Source organism: Capricornis sumatraensis, chromosome 10 (genome assembly GCF_032405125.1).
Source record: "Capricornis sumatraensis isolate serow.1 chromosome 10, serow.2, whole genome shotgun sequence".
Classification (NCBI taxonomy): domain Eukaryota; kingdom Metazoa; phylum Chordata; class Mammalia; order Artiodactyla; family Bovidae; genus Capricornis; species Capricornis sumatraensis.
The window spans coordinates 51,997,210-52,019,016 of NC_091078.1; the positions used below are offsets into that span (position 1 = coordinate 51,997,210).

The window sequence follows — 21,807 nt, forward strand, 5'->3', positions numbered from 1 at the left end:
TCATTTCAAAAATCATATTCTAAAGAAACACCTCCTCAAGTTCAGTTATTCTGGACTGTGCATCACACTAAAGGAAAGAATATTTAAGCTTCAAGTGTGCAGAGAGAATTCCCCGGCAGTCCAGTGGTTAAGACACTGCAGTTCCACCGCAACGGGCAGGGGTTCAACCCCTGATTGGGAAACCAAGATCCCACATGAATATAAAAAATTTTTTAAATGTGCAGAAATCCTGGGGCCCTGGGAGGTAGACATGAAGGGGAGTTGATGAGTAAATGTGCCCTTCAAACCCCCTCCCCAGTTCTCAGGACCCCATTTACCTTTGATGAGCAGGGATGAGGGGGTGGGCAGGAAACTCCCTCCGCCCCCACCCACAATGGGATGAGGCAGGAGGATGTGCTGCCGGGGGTCCTGACAGTGGCCGAGTGGCAGCAGCCCACGGGGAGGCCCAGAGCTCCCAGCCAGAGTCCAGCCTGGATCACACACGGGCCGCCAAGCTTCATCCTCCAGCAAACAATCTTTCCGCTTCTTCTCACCCACCAGTGCGGCACTGCACGTGGGGGAGACTCCACTTCAGAGACACGTGCCAGGGTGCCACCAGCTCTTCTGAGGTTTTTTCAGCAAAGTCCTCGCTAGGGTCCAAGGCTACAGAGTGTGGGGTCCTCTTCACTCCATGGCTGGGGCTGGGGAACTCCTCCAACCGAGATGGCTTGGTGGAGCGGGACTGCCAATGCACCCGTGCTCCACTGTTAAGCTCCTTAGTTCCTCACTGTGTCCCTTGTGGGGGGAGCAGCCCAGGGGTCTCGAAAAATGATGGATGGGCTGTCTCACGCCTGGCAAGAGAACAAGGGCTCTCCCAAGAGTGGAGGTTCAAGTGCACTGCAGCCCCACAGGCCTGGCTGCGCCCTGTGCACTGAAGCAGCTTTCCGGCAGCCTCAGGCCCAGCAGAGTCTCAGGGGAAGAGGCAGCCGTGTGGGCGTGGCTTCAGGTCTCACATCGGTTGCCGCCTAGCCCTGGGGCCACTGGACCTTCCTGAGCCTCAGTTTCCTCTTCAGTGAAGTCCTAGTGAGCTAGGGTGACACCTACCTCCTAGGACTGTTGGGAATATTATACAAGGCAGCAGTTCTCAACTAGGGGGGATTTCCTCCCCCAAGTCCCCTTCCCCAGCAAGAAGCATCTGCAGTCTGGAGACTCTTCTGGGTGTCAGCTGTGTTGTGGGTGTTACTAGCATCTAGTGGGTGGAGGCCTGGGATTCCGCAGAGTGTCTAACAGCACTCAGGATGCTCCTCACAGCAAAGAATGATGCAGCCAAAGACGGTGGCAGTGCAGATGCCGAGGAACCCTGGTCGCAGGTGATTTGAGTGGAAGGAATTTAGGAATTTCAGGACACCACTTATCACTATGATCATAAGAACATGTTCTTTTTTGGCATCTAAACAAACTATTTCCACGGAACAAAAATAGTTTCCTGTTGTCGTTCTTGCCTTTTTTTACTGTAATACACGATGTGGATCTAAGAACTTGGAGCTACCCTATAAGCTATAAAGGAGAGCGTGCCAGGGAAAGTGTACTGCACACAGTAGGAGCTCAATAAATGCCTGCCATCCAGGGCACAGTGGAAACAGCTTTCAAATTCTAAGAGGTCTGCAGGTCTGCCAAGTAGCAAGGGGATAAAAAGAAGATGCCATTAAGAGAAGCTGCCGAGGGATCTCCCTGGTGGTTTAGTGGTTGAGGATCCACCTTGCAATGCAGGGGACGAGGGTTCGATGCCTGATCAGGGAACTAAGATCTCACATGCCGAGGAGAAACTAAGCCCATGCGCCACAAGTACTACAGCTTTGCACACCATACTAGAGAGACCGTGCGCCCCAATGAAATACCCTGCACAACACGACGAAGACCCCAAGTGCTGCAACTGAGACCCAATACAGCCAAACAAATAAATATTCTTTAAAGAATGAGAAGTGAAGCTGCCAAGTAGATGCATGAAAAAGATACATCTTAAATGCAGGTTTCAGCATCAGCAAATTTTTCCAATTGCCAACCTGGCCAAAGGGGGTTCAGAGGGAAGAAAGATCCTGAAGGTGAATGCCAACCTACTAATAGAACTCAGGGGTCACCTCATAACCTCTCCAGCTGGGTGCCAAAGAGTCTGTGGGGGGCTCTAAAAGCAGCTAAGAGTAGATGATGCTGGGGATACAGTTTGTGGTAGAGAACTAGGATCATCAAATCTGTACCAAGGGCCAGAGAACCTGGGGGTGTAGCTGGCTGGCAGAGCCAAGAAAACCACAAAGTGGGGTTACAGTCACCCTGAGGACCCAAGCCCAGTGGGTGGGTGGGTTAGATGGGTGCTCCAGCCCAGAACCCACTCCACTGATACTAAGGCCACTCTGCTCCATTCACTTTCCAAATATTTTCATTCTCCTACATTAACACATGAAAGATCTATTACTTACAAAACCCTCTTCCCTCCTCGGCCTACGATCATCCTCCTCAGTAACACTAACACTTCCCTTTTGGGCAAGGCAGGCCACTTAACTTTATTTTATTTATTTTTTTCGGTTTTAAATTAGATTTGAGTCTAGAACAGGACTCACTCACAATGATTCCAGAACACAATGTGCAAGTGCAGCAGTTAGGTGACGACTTCTTAACTGTTCAAGGGGATAAAGATCTTCTTCAAATATGGATGGAAATTAATCTCTGAGAGTTATTCTCCTTTATAGACTACAATATTATTGTCGGTTTCATATACTTTTACTTTATAAAGAACTCCCACCGGAAGAAATTTCTGGAGGTTTTCCCAGATATATACAGCTACATTTTCTGTTGTGCTTACAATGTCTGCAAAATATGGCACATCTAGATCCAGATTCTTATGATCAAGGGGCTTCATAATCGCTTGCTCCATATACTCTTTGAGGTCAGTCAAATTCATGACCATTCCTGTAACAGGATCAACCTCTCCATGTACTGTCACCACAACTTTGTAATTGTGCCCATGGCCATTTGGGTTGTTGCATTTCCCAAATAATTTCAAGTTTTCTTCATTACTAAGAGATTTGCTGTGGAGGCGGTGGGTCGCGCTGAAGGAGACGAGGCGGGACACTCGCGCTCGCCGGCGAGGGCCCGACCCTGCCCCGTTCATGGCTCTGCAAGCCCACGGCCCGCCGGGCGTCCCCCTTAATTTTAAAATTATGCTCAAGAAGGTAGGCAAAATTGTTGCACTTTATTAAGACAATAAAAATTCCCAAACTTTATCATTTTAATAAAAGCTGTTCTTAAACTGTGTTTTATTTACCTAATTTGATGGTGTGTTTCAGAGGGTGATGCTTTTACACTTAGTTTTAAGTACATGAAGGGTAATTATCTGTGAAAACTTCTAAAAGAAAAATGGCACTGCACTTAATAGAACATGAAAGTAAAACTGCCCAACAACAGGAAACAAGAAGATGGAGCCAAGAAGAGTAAATCCTCCGATGGGCTTGTCCAGCTTTACTTCCGGGAGTTTATCAAGCTCAAACCCACCATATTGGATGTTTCCCCATACAGACTTGCTACTGAGAAACACAAGCAGAACCTCAGGATGCTCTGCTTCTCAATCTGGGGCCCTTTCTACCTGAGGGTCTCAAAGGAAGATGAAATTCATCTCGCTTCTTACCCAACAATTTGGGGAAAGAAAGAAAACATGTTTAAATATTAAATTAAGCTAGTATATTTACACACTAAGATGAATGAGTTGAATTTTTTTTTTTTTAATACATGGGATTTCTAAAAATGTTATCAACTAATCAGCATGAACTCCCTTCAACCTCCAGTGGAGAAGCTCTGTTTGCAGAACCCTGAACCCACCTGGGAGGCCCCTACTCCTCCGCCAACTCCCCCAACACTGGAGGTTTCAGCCAAGGAAAAGGGCAAGCATGCTCACCCCTCATCACTGATAAATTCAAACACAGGGGTGGGGGAAAGGAACTCTTCCCCTAAACAGCATTAAACTTTAAACACCTCAAACCATAGCAAGTATAATCATTTCAAAGAAACAAAAATAGAAGCCTCATGTGAATTGGCAGGAATCTGGAATTATCGAATCTCTTCAAGAACATTTGGTTTTTAAGACTTTCAAGGGCAGACTATAAAGAGAGCCAGGTGAACCACCGGCTGCCTGGGAGAGTTCTGTCTGCAGATAAAGAGCCAACGTGACTGTGGCCTGCGAGCCACAGCACTTAACCACACAGCCTCAGCAGCACTCTTTAAAAGGGAAACTTTCATGAAGCCAGAGTTTAACCATCTGAGTAACTTACATATGTCAACCAACAACATGAAAATGTCAAATAGTATCAAAATCCCTACTTTCTTTCAACTCTAAATCTCCAGTTCCCCCTCTTCTCTCCCAGACGCAACCACTGCTACAAGGCCCTAGCGTGTCCTTCCAAAGACCGTATGTTGTGTATTTCTACTTGCTCTGGCTTTTTTGGGGGGTGTTTGTTTTTCTTTAATAATTCTATCTATCTTTGGCTGTACTGGGTCTTTGCTGCTGCACGCAGGCTTTCCCTGGGTGCAGAGAGCGGGGATTCCTCTGCTGCGGTGTGTGGGCTGCTCACTGCAGCGGCTTCTGCTGCTGCAGAGCCAGGCTCTAGGCTGCTTGGGATCCAGTAGTTGCGGAGCATGGGTTTAGCCCCTCAGCATGTGGGATCTCTCTGGACCAGGGATAGAACCTGTGTCCCCTGCACTGACAGGTGGATTCTTGTTTATATGCCACCACGGAAGTCCTTGGTATTTGACTGGTTGATTGGTTCCACAATGGTACACCTTCCCCCAAAGTGTTTTTCTTCAACTTTCCACCCATTTTAATGTTGGCTATTAAAATAGGTAAAAATTTCTCTCCTGGGACTTCCGTGGTAAGCCAGTGGTTAGGACTCAGCACTTTCGCTGCCGTGGGCCCAGGTTCAAACCCTCGTCAGGGAACTAAGATTTCACATGCTGTGTGGCACGGCCAAAAAAATTATTTTAATTTTAAAAAGAGAGAGATTAAGTTACTCTAAACAACAAGACTGGTTGGTTGCTGTGAGTGGTCCAGGCATAGCCAAAAACCAGGTCCTTTGACCCCAGTCCCTACTCCACTATATCGATGTCCCATTTGTTTTCAAAACTTTTACTTATTTCAAAAAAGATGAGAAAAGTGAAGAAACAAGTGACAGAATAGGAGAAAATATCTGCAAATTATGTATCTGATGTGTCTAAGTAGCCAGAATATATCAAGAACCCTCACAACTCAACAACTAAGTAATGACAAACGATTTAAGTAGACATTTTTCCAAAGAAGATACATGAATGTATGTGATAAGCATGTGATAAGATGCCCAATATAATCAGTCATTCAGTTCAGTCACTCAGTCACGTCCGACTCTTTGCGACTCCATGAACTGCAGCACGCCAGGCCTCCCTGTCCATCACCAACTCCCAGAGTTCACTCAGACTCATGTCCATCAAGTCAATGATGCCATCCAGCCATCTCATCCTCTGTTGTCCCCTTCTCCTCCTGCCCCCAATCCCTCCCAGCATCAGAGTCTTTTCCAGTGAGTCAACTCTTCGCATGAGGTGGTCAAAGTACTGGAGCTTCAGCTTTAGCATCATTCCTTCCAAAGAAATACCCAGGGCTGATCTCCTTCAGAATGGACTGGTTGGCTCTCCTTGCAGTACAAGGGACTCTCAAGAGTCTTCTCCAACACCACAGTTCAAAAGCATCAATTCTTCGGCGCTCAGCTTTCTTCACAGTCCAACTCTCACATCCATACATGACCACTGGAAAAACCATAGCCTTGACTAGACGGACCTTTGTTGGCAAAGTAATGACATCAGTCATTAGGGAAATGCAAATCAAAACCACAATGGCATACAACTTCATTCCCACTAAAATGGCTATAATCAAAAACTGACAAAATCAAGAGTTGACAAGAGGTGGTAGAATTGGAGTCCTCGTTCACGGGGAACATAAACTGGGCCAGCTGCTTTGGAAAACAGGATGACAGCTCCTCCAATAATTAAACAGAGTTAGCATGCAACTCAGCAATTCCACCTGTAGGCATATACCTGGAAAAAAAATACAGCCACACAAAAACTTGTGCATAGACATTCACAGCAACACCATTCATAACAACGAAAAGGTGAAAGTCAGCCGAATATCCATCAACTGATGAGTAAAAACGTGGCATATCCCAACAATGGGATACTATCCAGTCATAGAAAGGAACGGGGATGTATGTGTGCTTTCAGCTGATTCATGTTATTGTCCAGCAGATACTAACACAACATTGTAAAGCAACTGAACACCAATTTAAAATAAATAAAAATCTTTTTAAAAAAAAGAATGGCATGGGGATGATCCAGAGAGATGATATGGGGTGGGAAGAGGGAGGGGGGTTCAAGATTGGGAACTCATGTACACCCGTGGTGGATTCATGTCAGTGTATGGCAAAACCAATACAGTATTGTAAAGTAAAATAAAGTAAAAATAAAAATTAAAAAAAAAAGAAAAGAAAAAGAAAAAAAAAATGAAGTCCTGATTCATGCTACAACATGGAAGAAGCTTGGAAACATTATGCTAAGTGAAATCAGCCATACACAAAAGGCCACATAGATAATGACCCTGTTTACATGAAATGTCCGGAACAGGCAACTCTATTGAGACAGTGGTTTGGGGTTAACAGGGGCTGGGAGAGGAGGCGGGTGGAGGAGGATGCTTGATTGCTGATGGGCACAGGGGGTTTTCCTTTGAGGGTGATCAAAGATTCTGGGCTGATAGAGTGCTGTGGCTGCACAACTCCACAAATATACTAGATTTACACTTTTAAAGAGTAAATTTTACAGTATGTGAACTACATCTCAAATCTTTTTTAAAAGATGGCAGTCCTTGCTAGCTATTTGGCATGGGCAGGCATACTGTCATCCTTTCTGTCCTGACCTATAAAATGTGGTAATAAATTAGTTGTACCTGCCTCGCAGGGCTACTGGGAGAAATACCAAAGATCACCCAGGAAAAGCCCCTCCCTTAGTATCTGCCACATAGAAATACGCTGATAGAGTCCATTCACTATTATTTCCTTTTCCCCAAAATATGCTCCTTTTGATTGTTATTCTCTTCTCTTAAAAAAAAAAAAAAAGGCAGGATTCATTTTGTTACTCTTGAATGATTTTTGGCTACAGGAAGCTCAGAGCACGTTCTACATTAAGAAAAAAAAAACCTTCCTCTACCGAGTGTGAAACAGATAGCTAGTAGGAAGCTGCTGAATAGCACAGGGAACTCAGCTCCATGCTCAGATGGCCTCGAGGGGTGGGATTGGGGGAGGGATGGGAGGGAGGCTCAGGAGGGAGGGGATATATGGATACAAATAGCTGATTCACCTCCTTGTGCCGCAGAAACACACTCAACATTGTAAAACAACGGTATTCTTAAAAAAAAGAATTCTCAAATACTTAATATAAAATACTGTAATAGTCAAGAAAAATTAGACTGTGATAACGTGAATATAATTTAGGGAACCCAAATCCAGTACCAGTACCCTACTAACACTCCTGTTACTCATACACATGCCAGGAGTGAGGAAAAGGAAGCAGCGCTGACATGATGACCAAGTGCTTCAAATGCACCAAGTGCTTTACATCGCAACTTGTCGTGACAGTGGCAGATACGGAGGCGGCAGCCCTGATTTCCCCACAGTCCTGGGCGTTAAGGACACAGCTGATGCGCGCGGGTGTGCGCGCGTGCACACACACACCCTTACCGTGAGAAGCACGGTCATACAGGTGTGTCCTGGTACGCACAGGAGCACTGGGAGGGCAGATCCACTCTGAGCAGGCAGGTCACGAAGGCATCAGAGAACCTGAACCTGGACGACCACACGGTTGTTCACCAGGAAGGAGAGGCAGAGGCGGCTCCTAGCGCAGCAGGCAGCGCAGAAGCAGGAAGGATGGAGTGTGCCCGGGGGTGGGGCGGGGGGGAGTGTCTGCAAGAGCGTGTGCCTGACGGTGGTGGGCAGAAAGCAGGCCTGGCCTGTGGGGGGCGGCTCTGGGCTGCGTCTGAGGACAGGGTGCGGTAAAGGCCGTGCGCCCCAGCGGGCAGCCCCACGGGCACCCTGCCCTTGCTCCTCGGCGCCTCGCAAAAGCTCAGACTAGCTTTCCCCGTACGCGGCCTCGACGTAACCACTGAAAACGGCTTGCTATTCACCTGACCCAGAAAACCGCCACAAAACCGCGCAAATCAAGAGCTCCATGCTCGTTTTAAGAACACTTGTGAAGTTGCCCAGGCGGTAAAGGATACGCATATTCAAAAAGCCAGCGAGTATGTGGAGGATGGCCCTAAATTTACAGAAGTGATGGACCCCACTCTGCTGATCCAGTGGAAGAGCTGGTAGGTGTGCCCAAGTCCAACAGTGGGGATGGATGCAGGTGGCTGGCCCCACGCGAGCGCTGAATTTTTACTGCACGTGTTCAAAAATGCGGAGTAGGAGTTCCCCGGTGGTCCAGCGGTTAAGACTCCACCTTTCCAGTGCAGGGTGTGTGCGTTCAATCCCTCATCAGGGAACATGCAACATGCCACAGGGTTCAGTCCAAAAAACAAAAAAATCGGAAAAAAACCCCACAGACAGTGATGCTGAACTTTGGGGTCTGGATGTAGATCCCCTGAACAACGAGCACATCCAGGTGAACAAAGCCCCCAAGACGGGGCACAGGACTTACAGAGCTCACAGTCGGATCAACCCCATACATGAGCTCTCCCGGTCACACTGAGATGATCCTGACCGAAAAAGAGCAACCTGGCCCTAAACAAGGAGAGGAGGTTGTACAGAAGAAAAAGGATATTCCAGGAGAAACCGAAGAAACAAAAACTTACGGCCGGGAAATAAATTCTGCAAAAAGATAACGGCAAATAAAAGCTTGAAAACACAGCTAACACTAGTTTTCCTGGTGAACAGCTGCAGTGCGGAGAAGCATGGAGAGGAGCCTGATCACTTGAGGACACCTGTTCCGGCTTCAGACAAGCAAGGCCAGGGTCCCTGTTGCACAGACAAGGCCATGGGGGAAGTGAGAGTGAGTAGGATATTCAGTGCCAAGGCTGGGGGGTAGACGAAAACGCCCGACCAGGAGGGTGCAGGGGAAGCCCTGAAGCAAGGACAGAGGGGTTGGAGAGTGCCAATCAACATTTTCAGATTTAAAGAGAAAAGAACACTGTCTACGGCACAAGCACAGATTATACTGGACACTGGTAAGCTCCTCCTTGGAAACCATAAAGCCGTAACTGGAGCTTCATCAGCTCTGCCCTACAGAACCTTCTGTGATGATGGAAAACATTCTGTCCTTGCGCTGTATAGCCATCAGCCAAGCATGGTTCCTGAGCCTCTGCAAAGTGGCCGAGACTGAGAAACTGGATTTCAGATTTAATTTCAAATAATTTCCATTTAAACAGCCTCACCTGGCCTGAGGCCTCCATATGGACCGCACAGATTTAGGACCTACCTCTTGTCTGAGCACACACACACGCATGCTTGTCCTATTCTTTACAGCCACTGTTTCTAGACACAGGGAGCAGAAGGAGTTTGGGTTCCTTTCCCACTTTTTAATCATTCTATTACTTTTGAGCTGTTCAAACGGCTCAGGGGGATCTCAAGTTTGTTTACTCATAAAAGAGAAGTATTTGATGTCCTTCGTCATTTTACTCCCCCAACTCTTAGCATTCTCTCAATGAGCCAGCAGCAGTGGCCCCTCTAGGTGAACAGAAGCGGGGGCTGTTTTGAGAAGACCAGCTCACATGTCTTCATGATTACCGTAAATATTCTGGTGCGTGTTTCTGTGCAGATGGTGGGAGAAGGCGGGGCCAGGACCGGATGACATCTTAAGTCCCTCACAAGCACATGGTCTCAGAGTCTGCAGATGCCACTGGTTTAGTTCAGGCAGCAGGTGCTTCCTGTAGTGGGGCCCCCAGCCAAGACAGCTAAGCACCTCCCCAAGCCCTCTGGCTCACACCCCAGGGCAGCAGACAGTCGGGAGAGTCGCACTCATTCGTCAGCAGAAACCAGGTTTCCTGGGAGAACCCATTAAATAGCAGCTTCACATCTCCTCCTCATTCTTCACCCAAGGCTGTGGAATTCACACACAGTCCCCATCCATACCTCCCCAGAACAGATAAGCCTCCCCCAGAAATAGTCCACACATCCCCCATGCCTCCCCAGATAAAATCTCCAAAAGCCTCCCCCCGCCCAACCCCAACTGGATTCCCTGCACCTGGCAACATGGCTGCCAGGGGTGAGGTCACCGGCCCAGCTACTCCTGTGCTTTTAGGATAGAAGGTGCTCACAGAGCATGCTTTCCTGAGCCAGAGGGGACATGGAAGTGACCAGTGTGAGCCAGTTTGCCATCCCGTCACTCTTCAGCCTCCTTTCTGTCCAATAACCCTCCCGTCTTGCCCTGATGGAACCCCTACATCACTGAGACAGGGGAGGTAGACCAGATGTCATGACAAAAACAGGGGTGAGAGTTAGGGACTGTACCACCAGAGCCCACTGTCACAGGGGCATTATGTAAGATGGGCAGGTCCTCACTGGACACTAGCTTGCAGGAGAGAAGAGAAGTCCTGCCCAGTCCTGGGGTTACCAGACCCCAGCCACTCCCCCTCCCATGGAGGAGATGGTGCTCTTAAACCAAGAAGTCTCACCATGAATTGTACATCAACTATCATTCCAGGGGAAGGGAAAAAAACAAAGGGAAAAGAAAGATACTTGTGAATCGGGCAGCTTCCACCATGAATATTTACATAAACACTCCCTGAAACTCAGCAGCTTTCCAGCTCATTCAAGACCTCCCAAGATTTATAATGAATTTAAAAACCTATATTAGACAATCACGTTCCTCCATTTCTAAATCAGCATAATCCTCTACCCCAAAATTTGTGTTTTAATTTAGAATTCCCTAGCAAGGATGAGGAGGCCTAACCATATACCTGTGGGCTTCCCTGGTGGCTCAGACGGTAAAGCGTCTGCCTGCAATGCGGGAGACCTGGGTTCGATTCCTGGGTTGGGAAGATCCCCTGGAGAAGGAAATGACAATCCACTCCAGCACTCTTGCCTGGAAAATCCCATGGACAGAGGAGCCTGATAGGCTATAGTCCATGGGGTCACAAAGAGTCGGACACGACTGAGCGACCTATGGCAGATGGTATGGTAGCAAGGATGAGGCGGCCTAACCATGTACCTATCTGATCTCACCACAGTGTCTTCAAACCTATGGTAGATGGTATGGTAGCAAGGATGAGGAGGCCTAACCATATATCTATCTGATCTCACTGCAGTGTCTTCAAACGCTACCAGATAAAATTTCCTAGGACCTACTGCATTCCTGAGGGGATGTGTTGGCTGTGGTCTGCTCGCGGAAGTCAGCCTGGGAACCAGATCATTGGAGCTGTAAATAGTAATGCGAGGATGGAGCCAGAACTGGGCCTTGTGACCCAAAGAAAGGGCTTCAGATACATTATGGACTACTTCAAATGCCCCCAAATATCTACTTCTCCTTACTCAATATCCCCACAGATTTTCAAGTTACATTTTCCATGTTTTTTAGATGGATCCATCTCAGGCAAGATTTCCCTTGTTGGGCCTTCGCTGGTGGCCCAGTGGTTACGATTCCACTTGCCAAGAAGGCAGGAGGCGTGGGCTTGATTTCCAGTCCGGGAAGATCCCACGTGCCACGGAGTAACCAAGCCCACGCGCCAGAACAATTGAGCCGGTACTCTGCAACAAGAGAAGCCAGGGAAGCAAGCAGCCCACGCACCACAACTAGAGGGCAGATGCTCGCCGCTCCCGGGAAAAGCTCGTGCAGCAACGAAAACCCGGCACAGCCCAAAATAAACAAACCTTAAAATAAAGTAAAAGGGATCCGCCCTCTAATGCAGAGGACACCCGCCTGATCCCTGGCCGGGGAACCTAAGATCCCACATGCCACGCGCGCAACTAAGCCCTGCGCACCGCAGCTCCTGAGCCCACGCACTCTGGAGTCCACACAACTCCACGGAAGATCCCACAGGATGCAACAAATCTCCCACGTGTCACAGCAAAGACTCGACGCAGCCAAATTAATAAATAAAAGATATACACTCTGCAAATCTTAAAAAAAAAAAAAGGACTTCCCTTGTGTCCTCCAGTTTCCATCTGGATCTAAACAACAGCAGGAAAATGAATAAAGGATGCCAAGTGACAGGACGATAAAAGGAAGTACCCAGAAATGCTCTGAGACACAGGTCAAGATCACGACCTCGTACAGTCACTGTAAAGACAAACCAGCCCAGACACAGAGGACAGACCCACAGACAAAGCTGGTCTCAGAGTCCATCCTCAGGAGAGGCGGGCTTCTCCCGAGCAGAAGCGTGCACTTTGTGTGCACAGGCATGTGTGGAAAAGACTGGAAGGCCGGCCCCACACTTGGAGCCACGCGACCGCTATGTCCCTGCGGAGAAAAGGGTCTGGAAGGATACACACCCAAACAGTATCATCAGAGATTAGGTCTGCGGCTGGGATTGGGGCGATTTTTTTCCTTCCTTATACTTTCCTATCTTCTGAATGTTTGGCATTGTGTACAGGAAACATTCACAAATTTTTTAAAAATGCTACTTCCAGTACAGGGGGAAAGATGCCTTCACAAGCTGTCAGCGGTGAACTTGTAACAGGAGTATGTTTCTGGCGGGGATGGGGGCGCTGGTCAGAAAGGAGGCAGCTGAGCATAAAGAGAGCCCTGGGCACCCCCAGAGTTTGAACCCCACACCCCCTCTCTCCCCCTGTTGTGGGGGTGGTTGGAGATTCGACTTCAGAGGCAGCGAGAACCTTCACCTCCCGTCACGTGTTCATCCTTTCGGAGCTGAAAGGTAAGGGAGCTGGTGTGCCTGCGCTCAGTCGGCTCAGTCATGTCCGATTCTTTGCAACCCTATGGACTGTAGCCCGGCAGGCTCTTCTGTCCATGGGATTCTCCAGACAATACTACAGTGTGTTGTCATTTCCTTTTCCAGAGGATCTTCTCATCCCAGGGATCGAACCCATGTCCCTTGAGTCTCCTGTACTGGCAGCAGGTTCTTTGCCACTAGTGAGTGGCCCCTGGTACTAATGTCCAATTAGCATCAGAGCAGACTCATGAACCTAGTCTATGGGTCACCCCCACAAGCAAATACACCTTCCATGTCTGGATGAGACAAGCCGAAGAAGTATTAAGAGATATCTTAAGTTTCCATCCAGTTGAGCCTCTGAAAATTCCTTTACCTGGCCAGAATGAAAGCTAGTAAAACTACAACCTTCTAAATCTGATTTTCCTTTAAACACTTTTCAGCGGCTTGGCTGTTGTCCTCATCATCCCACTTCCCACACAGGGCAAAGTAACCTGGAACCTGTATTATTCATAAGTTCCCCTAACACGCCACCCCACCCTCCAGTATCTACTTCTGTTGATTTTGAAGGACCCTAAATTCTCTGTGTGACCATCTGAAAAGAACACAGCCTATGGGAAAGCAGGTGCACACTCACAAATGCATCAGAAACACACCTGTTGTCTCTGAGGAGCTTGTCCAAGCGCCTAGGGCTGGATTGGTCATCCTTAAAGCCCTGAGCAGTCCCAAATAAATCCGATTTCTCTCAACACTCTCACCAGGTTGAGTCTGAATGATAACCCTACTTCATCTGCCTAAATATCTGTTCCAGGCAACGGCTGATTCTAAATCAAAAAAGCTTTTAAAAAATTCTATTAGCGTATAGTTGCTTTACAACATTATGTTACTTTCTGCTCTACAGCAAAGTGAATCAGCCTCACATATACATATATCCCCCTTTTCTGGATTTCCTCCCCACTTAGGTCCCCACAGAGCACTGAGTCGAGTTCCCTGGGCTGTACAGTAGGTTCTCATTAGTTAGCTATTTTACACACAGTATCAATAATGTATACATGTCAATCCCACCCGCCACTTCCTCCCACCCCCCACTCCCCCTTGGTGTCCATACCTCTGTCCTCTACGTCTGTCTCTACTTCTGCTTTGCAAATAAGATCATCTAAACCATTTTTTTAGATCCCATATACATGCATTAATATATGATAGCAGGTAAAGTGTTTTTAAGTGGGTTTTCATGTAGACCATTTTAAAAGACCATTTTTATTGAATTTGTTATAATATTGCTTCTGTTTTATGTTCTGGTTTCTTTTTTATGTTCTTTTCATAAAATTAATTAATTTATTTTTTTGGAGGCCAATTACTTTACAATATTGTATTGGTTTTGCCATACATTGACATGAATCTGCCACGGGTATACATGTTCTGGTTTATGTCCCTGGCATGTGGGATCTTAGCTACCTGAACCAGGGATCAAACCCACACCCCCTACACTGGAAGGCAAAGTCTTACCCACTGGACCACCAGGGAAGTCCCACAGTATTTGTTTTTAAAGGTAAAATTCCAAGCAGCTGTATGGATAGTGTTCTCAGAGAGGATGAGAGGAACTCAAGGAAGGGAAGGCTTAACTTGCGTTCCCAGCAAGCACAACACAAACTCAATAGCCATCCTTCAGTGAACCGGTTATCAAGTTGATATTCACCTCAAGCCTAACTTAATTTTCACTACTTCTGCTTGAGCAAACTTGGACTTGATCATACTTCTGCTGCATTACAAGGTCTGGTCACAATTTAAAAATGATTCTTCCCTAATTGATCCCAGTTGCTATGCTATAAATGAGCAGTGATGGCTTATCTTCTCTCCAGTTCTCAAGTCAGGAATCCTACAGGCCCTAACTTGTAACTTATTATTTATTTGGGTTTTAATGTTAACAGATCAATCCAGATTCTTAAAGCTACTCCTTCCTAGAATCTTCAGATTCAACTATTTCTACTAACACTGGGTCTGCAGTGATCTCTCAAAACATCAACACACTTAAAACTGGTTTTCCCACCTCAATTCTTACACCCAGAATAAATTCCAAATGAATCCATTGTTTACACACGATAATTAAACTATAAAGTCACTGCAAGAAAACTGAAGAATGTTTTCTTAATTTTGGAACAGAGAAGCTCTTTCAAAACACAATGCAAATTCAAAACCCCAAAATGAAAATGTTTGTAAATTTGACTACAAAAATATTCTACATAGCAAAAGAATGTATTCAAAGTCAAAATACAGATTACTTGCTGGGGAAAATACCTAGCATAAATGACAGGCAAAGGACAAATAGACTTAACACATTTACAGCTACTGCAAATCAAGAAGAAAAGACAAATTCAACAGAAAAATGGGTGAAGGGTATATATAGGCAGTTTACATAAAAGAAACACAAGCGGCCAGTAAACACCTGAAAATATACTCAGCTCGTCATGATTTTAGAAGCGAAAATGAAAATCACGAGGGTCCATTTTGTTATCTGTGAGACTATCAAAAACTCAATGCTCGTGAGAGCTATCGTTAGTGAGAGGGGGAAGAAACATCCTTACACGCAGAATGGATGGAAGTGCAAATCAGGACAACTTTTGAAGAAGACAATTAAGCAATGACTATGAAAATTTAGGGAGAAGGCGATGGCACCCCACTCCAGTACTCTTGCCTGGAAAATCCCATTGATGGAGGAGCCTGGTAGGCTATAGTCCATGAGGTCGCTAAGAGTCGGACAAGACTGAGTGACTTCACTTTGACTTTTCACTTTTATGCACTGGAGAAGGAAATGGCAACCCACTCCAGTGTTCTTGCCTGGAGAATCCCAGGGACAGAGGAGCCTGGTGGGCTGCCGTCTATGGGGTCGCACAGAGTCGGACACGACTGAAGCGACTTAGCAGCAACAGCATGAAAATTTAGAAGACATATTCTCCATGATCCAGTAGTTCCACTGATATAAATTCACAGACATACACCCCTAGAGGCACTAGAAGATGAGTGTCCAAAGACGTTTATTACAGCATCAGGTACCACAACCACAATCAAATTAAGCATCCAGCAGTGATGGGCTTAAAGCTCTGACATCCACCCCTCAGAACAGCATCTGGCCATCCTACAAGAGTGTAGATGCAGATACCCAGTAGGGGAAAACCTCCAAGATATGTTAGTGAATGAAAAGAACAAAATGTCGAACAGTGTGCATGATAGGATCCATCTGTATAAAAACACCTGAGGTTTTTAACATCTGAGAGCTACAGATCCAAGCACACATACTCACACACACCTAAATTTACTAGACTGATTCACCAAGTCACGTCCAATGAGCAACAGGTGAAGATACGTCCTTTGTATCCTATCCTCTTCTGTTCTATTTTACAAAAAGTAAAACGATGCATAGAAAAAGAAAATAACTTTATACTGCCCTGCCTAGGTATTTATAAAATATTGATGAAATGCCCAGAATGCCTACTGTGATTCCTAGAGAATAAAGGAGGCCAGAGGGAGAAAAGCTTTAAAAGTGGGGCCCTACCGTATATCCAGACAAAACCGTAATTCAAAAAGACACATGTACCCCAGTGTTCACAGCAGTACTTCTCGCAACAGCCAAGATACAGAAGCAATGCAAGTGTCTATAAACAGATAAATGGATGAAGAATATGTGTGTGTGTGTGTCACACACAGGAATATGACTCAGTCATAAAAAAGAATGACTGATGCCGTTGGCAGCAGCGTGGGTGGAACCAGAGATGATCATACGAAGTAAAGTAAGGCGGACAAAGACAAATACCATATGATATCGCAGAGGTGGAATGTAAAATATGACATAAATGAACTTATCTACAAAGCAGAAACAGACTCACAGACACGAGACTGGCCTTGCGGTTGCCAAGGGGTCGGGAGTGGGAGAGGGAAGGACAGGGAGTTTGAGATTAGCAGATGCGAACTATTATATACAGATGGCTAAACAAAAACCCTCCTACCGTAGAGCACAGGGAACTATATTCAGTATCCTGAGATAAACCACAATGGGAAAGAATATGAAAAAGAATGCATATAGAATTCAATCACTTTGCTGCAGAGCAGAAATTAACACAACATTGTAAATCGACTATCCTTCAATAAAATACATTTTTTAAAAGAGAAGCGGCCCTCCTTATGGTTACCCAGACACCAGTGGGGGCAAGCCTAAAGGCATTACAGTGAGTGCAACTGTAGTAAGCAAGTCAAGGAGAAGAAAGAAAAAAATGAACAAATCCTTGTGAAGAAGTCATTTCAGGTTGTATTTGGAGGCAGAACAGAGGTATACCTATACAAGACATTTCCACGAGCAGACAGGTTACAAGCAATGGAATCCTAAGAAGTTTTAAGCGTGGGTCTTCCTATCAGATGCATGGAAAACAGAAAAAGACTGCAACTGAATATCATAACTAAGGCTGAACTTATGATATGAAAGGGGTAGCCCTTTGAATAATTTTAACAAATATTTCCTGCCCTGAATAAATTCATCGGGCAATTATTTTTTATACATTTTAATTGAAATATAGTTGATTTACAATATTGTGTTCATTTCAGGTGTACAGCAAAGTGACTTTTTCAGATTATATTCCATTTAGGTTATGACAAGACACTGAATTCCCTGCACTACACAGTAAATCCTTGTTGCTCATCTGCTTTATGCGTATATCTCTTAATCCCATCCTTCTAATATATCCCTTCCCCTCTGTCCTTCGGTAACCCCAAGTTTGTCTTCCAAGTCCGTTTGTTTCTGTTTTGTACATATATTCATTTGTGTTATTTCTTAGATTCTACATATAAGCAATATCCGGCTTCCCAGGTGGCACTAGCGGTAAAGAACCCGCCTGCCAATGCAGGAGACCTAAGAAATGCTGGTTTGATTCCTGGGTCGGGGAAGACCCCGTGGAGGGCACCATGGCAACCCACTCCTGTATTCTTGCCCGGAGAATCCCACAGACAGAGAAGCCTGGCGGGCTGCAGTCCCTGGGGTTGCAGAGTCAGAAGACAGAAGCGACAGCACGCATGCATGAGCAACATCAGAGGGTTTACTTTCTCTGACTTATTTTCTGTATTTAGTGACAGGAGATCCTCTGAATAATCCCTGAGAATGCCTGCCTCCTACCTCCTACCCCCTGCACATCTGACCCAAGATCTCAGACTGAATCCTGAAGAGAAACTAAGTCCCACTTGGATGCCGAAGTGCCCGAGAACATGCAGACACACTCAGAGGCACAAGCGCCTCAACAATCTGGGACCTCATCTTATTTAAGGATCTGAGACAACGAGTCTTCGTGAACAGTAAACCAGACTCCTCTGCTGCCACAGTGAAACCACCTGCTCAAGTTCTCTGCAGACCAACGACCGGCTGCCTAACCAGAAAACACAGGAAGTTCTAGAAGTGTCTTTCCAGAATCAGCTCCCATCAAGCGTACGCCTGCCCCCTCACTCTACGTACAAGCAAATCCTCCCACTTGTCTCTCGGCTTTCAATGTAAATGTCACGGGACAGGTATGAATTCCTAATGGTGGTGAACTTTAAAGATAATATGGCAAACAGCTCCCCAAAGAAGCCGATCCTGGGCTGAAGGGGAGCCATCCTAGCTGGGGCAACCTGCCCCCAGGACCCCCCATTTCTGCAGTTACTTACCTTCGAATTCGTCTCCATGTGGTATTTGGCACAAGCTCGAAGCTGAGTCACCCAGAACTGTTTTTCTTTTGCATCAGCAGCTGAAATAGAGAAACAAAGGCTTGTAGCAATTGAGCCAAAACACATCCAACCTGTTTCTACACACACCTGAGGGCTTCGGGGCCTGGAGATGAAGGAAGGCAAGGCAAACACAGATTGTACTCATGGCGAAAAACAGCAGACCCCAAGTCTTAACCAAAAATCTCCCCCTCTCTTTTTAAAGAAACTTCTACAGTTCTACTGAGAAACTTAAAGGCATTGTCAGAATTTCATTTTCCTGGATGGAATTCACTGAGCCTATCTATACAGATCAATTTCCCCAAAAGCAATCAGTACATTACCCTGGGAGTTGGTAATGGACAGGGAAGCCTGACCTCTAACAGTCAGACACAACTGAGCAGTTGAACTGAGTTGAATCAGTACACCTATATTATTTTTACAAAAATTTCTAAGGTGGTCCAGTGGCTAAGATTCCAGGCTCCCAATGCAGGGGGCTGGGGTTCAATCGCTGGTCAGGGAACTAGATCCCCCATGCCACAACTAAGACCCAACACAGTTAAATAAACAAATAGGTGTTTTTAAATTTCTAACGGATTTTTATCAGCTTTACTGAGATAGAATTTACATACGTAAAATTCACCTGTTTTTAGTATGGAGTGATTTTGAGTATTAATATATTTACAGAATAGTACAACTGTGACCGTAATCTTGGTTTAAAATATTTTCAGGATCCCTCAAAGAATCCTGTCCCCTCATCAGCCTTTTCCCATTCCTCTCCTCCCACCCCCTCTCCCATCCCTAGGAAACTGCTAATCTGCTTTCTGTCTCAGAGGTCTGTCTGCCCATTCTAGACATTCCATGTGAATGGTATCATGCATGTGTGGTTTTTTGTGACTGCCTTATTTTACTCAGCTTAACATTTTTTGAGGTTCATCCACATTGTAGCATTTCTATTACCCTAACACATTTTTTTAAATGTCTCTTTTCAACTGCTGCCAAGTCGCTTCAGTCATGTCCGACTGTGTGCGACCCCACAGACGGCAGCCCACTAGGCTCTGCCATCCCTGGGATTCTCCAGGCATTTTCAACTAATAAACAACAAACTCAGAAATTTCAAGCAGAAGAAAAATGAATAAGATTTCTTGTCATTAGAAGAGGGTAAGAGGTGGAATTTGCTTTTTGGTGGGGCATGTCTAAGTGGCTGCAAAGATGCCCTGTTAAAATATCTTAACCTGGGACTTCCCGGGTGGTCCAGTGGCTAAGACTGTGCTCACAATGCAGGGGGCCCAAACTCAATCCCCGGGTCAGGGGACTAGACCCCCCTTGCCACAACTAAGACCTGGCACAGTCAAATTAAAAAAAAAAATACCTTTAACCCATACATCTATGGTCAAATAATCTATGACAAAGAAGGCAAGTCTACATTAAAGTTAGAAAGAGTTTCTTCCACAAATGGTGCTTGGAAAACCAGACAATTACCTGTAAAAAAATGAAATGAGACCATTCTTTTAACACCATACACAAAGATAAGCTCAAAATGGGTTAAAGACCTAAATGGGAGACTGGAGACGATAAAACTTCTAGAGGAAAACAGAAGCAGTACACTCTCTGATACAAATCACAGCAAGACCTTTTTCCTCCCAGAATAATGGAAATAAAAACAAAAATAAATGGGACTTACTTAAACTCAAAAGGTTTTGCACAGTAAAGGAAACACTAAACAAAATGAAAAGTGGGTAGGTGTGCGTGTTCAGTCACCCAGTCATGTCTCTTTTCGACCCGTGGACTGTAGCCCACCAGGCTCCTCTGTCTGTGGGATTTTCCAGGCAAGAATACCGGAGTGGGTTGCCATTTCCTACTCCAGGAGATCTTTCTGACCCAGGAATCGAACCTGCTTCTCTTGTGCCTCCTACACTGGCAGGTGGATTTACCACTGAGCCACTTGGGAAGCCCAGAAATGAAAAAGACAACCCCCCGCCACACACACACACACAAAAACACCTTGCTTCATTATATAGTGGGGCACCTGATACAGTCCTAGGACAAGTGCTTAACGGAGGCTTCCCTGAAGAAGAAACCCCCAAATTCCCTCTTAAACCATGTTAATAATGTATTCTGAAATGCTTAAGAACAATTTGGCCAGTTTTTAACCTACTGTGCAGAAGTATTTTTTACTTCTTTAAAAAGCAGCAGAGAAGACCAAACATGATTGTTTTTAATGCTGCCGCCACACGTGGCCAATAGGAAGATCAGAGTGCAGTGACTCAGGGCCCCCTCTGTTATCTACTGAAGTTGTACTGTGGAGTTATCAGCCTTTGCAAAATAAGCATTCAGCTGAATTATCATTTTAATATGTGTTCTCAAGGGTTACTATGATTGGACAGAACAAGGTACCAAATGATGCCTCAGAGACCCTCAATTGTCCCCTAAAGAGACTTAAGGACAAGTCAACTGCATCATCACAATCTTCCATCTACAGCCCCATCTCTCAAATATACAAACTCATTTTCTTAAAAGACCATGGATACATAACAGAGTCTCATAAAATTCAAATTAATTTAATTGCATAACTCACTGCATACATATTTTAAAAGAATACTGCATAAATGTTGAAAACATTTTCTATGCAGAAAACAGAATGATTCCCCTATAAGTCTGTACTTTTTACAAAAATGAACCTCAGTGTCATTTGTCAGCTTCAGGTAAAGAAATCTGGAAGTGTAGACCCGGTGAACCTCAACTCCAAAGAAAAAAGGATTTTTGCAAAAACTAGAGTCATTTTCCTCAGAAACATTGCTAGTTTGTGGCAGTACCCAAAGGCTCTGCCCCAGAAACATTCCTCAAAGCTGTGCATCTATTAACATCAAGATTCATCTCTACGTGTAGCGAGATGTGAAATGAGAAAATCGATGCCCAGATCCTTGGGGGATGGACTAAGGACCAGCCAGAAAGCAGCGGAAATGCATCCTGCATTTGCTGTAGTGGATAACTTCAAGCTAAATTTAGCCCTTATGATTAGTTCATGCAGATAATAAAACTTTGATGTTTGCTATTAAAACTATCCTTAAAAAAAAAGTTTGGGGCTTGATAATCTAGAGAATAACAACTAAAAGGCAAAAAGATGTCTCCATTGGCAAACTGGTTAGACTGTTCTTCTGTAAGGATTGTGT

The 21,807-nt window shown here is 45.4% G+C and overlaps 2 protein-coding genes across 3 annotated transcripts in view; both read right to left on the bottom strand.

Moving 5' to 3' along the window:
• Window positions 1-21,807, bottom strand: part of OSBPL10 (oxysterol binding protein like 10) — a 320,496-nt gene that overhangs the window by 201,445 nt on the left and 97,244 nt on the right. For both annotated transcript variants that reach the window (XM_068982153.1, XM_068982152.1), the window contains exon 3: window positions 18,599-18,678. In XM_068982153.1, coding sequence (XP_068838254.1) covers window positions 18,599-18,678 — 80 coding nt within the window. The remainder of the gene's footprint in view (window positions 1-18,598; window positions 18,679-21,807) is intronic.
• On the bottom strand, window positions 2,708-3,145 carry LOC138087189 (6-pyruvoyl tetrahydrobiopterin synthase). Its single transcript, XM_068982154.1, has one exon. It carries the CDS (start codon window positions 3,143-3,145, stop codon window positions 2,708-2,710), a length of 438 nt encoding a protein of 145 aa, XP_068838255.1.

Coding starts and splice junctions, on each gene's coding strand:
- LOC138087189 (XM_068982154.1), bottom strand. CDS start 3,145: ATGAACGGGGCAGGGTCGGGCCCTCGCCGGCGAGCGCGAGTGTCCCGC.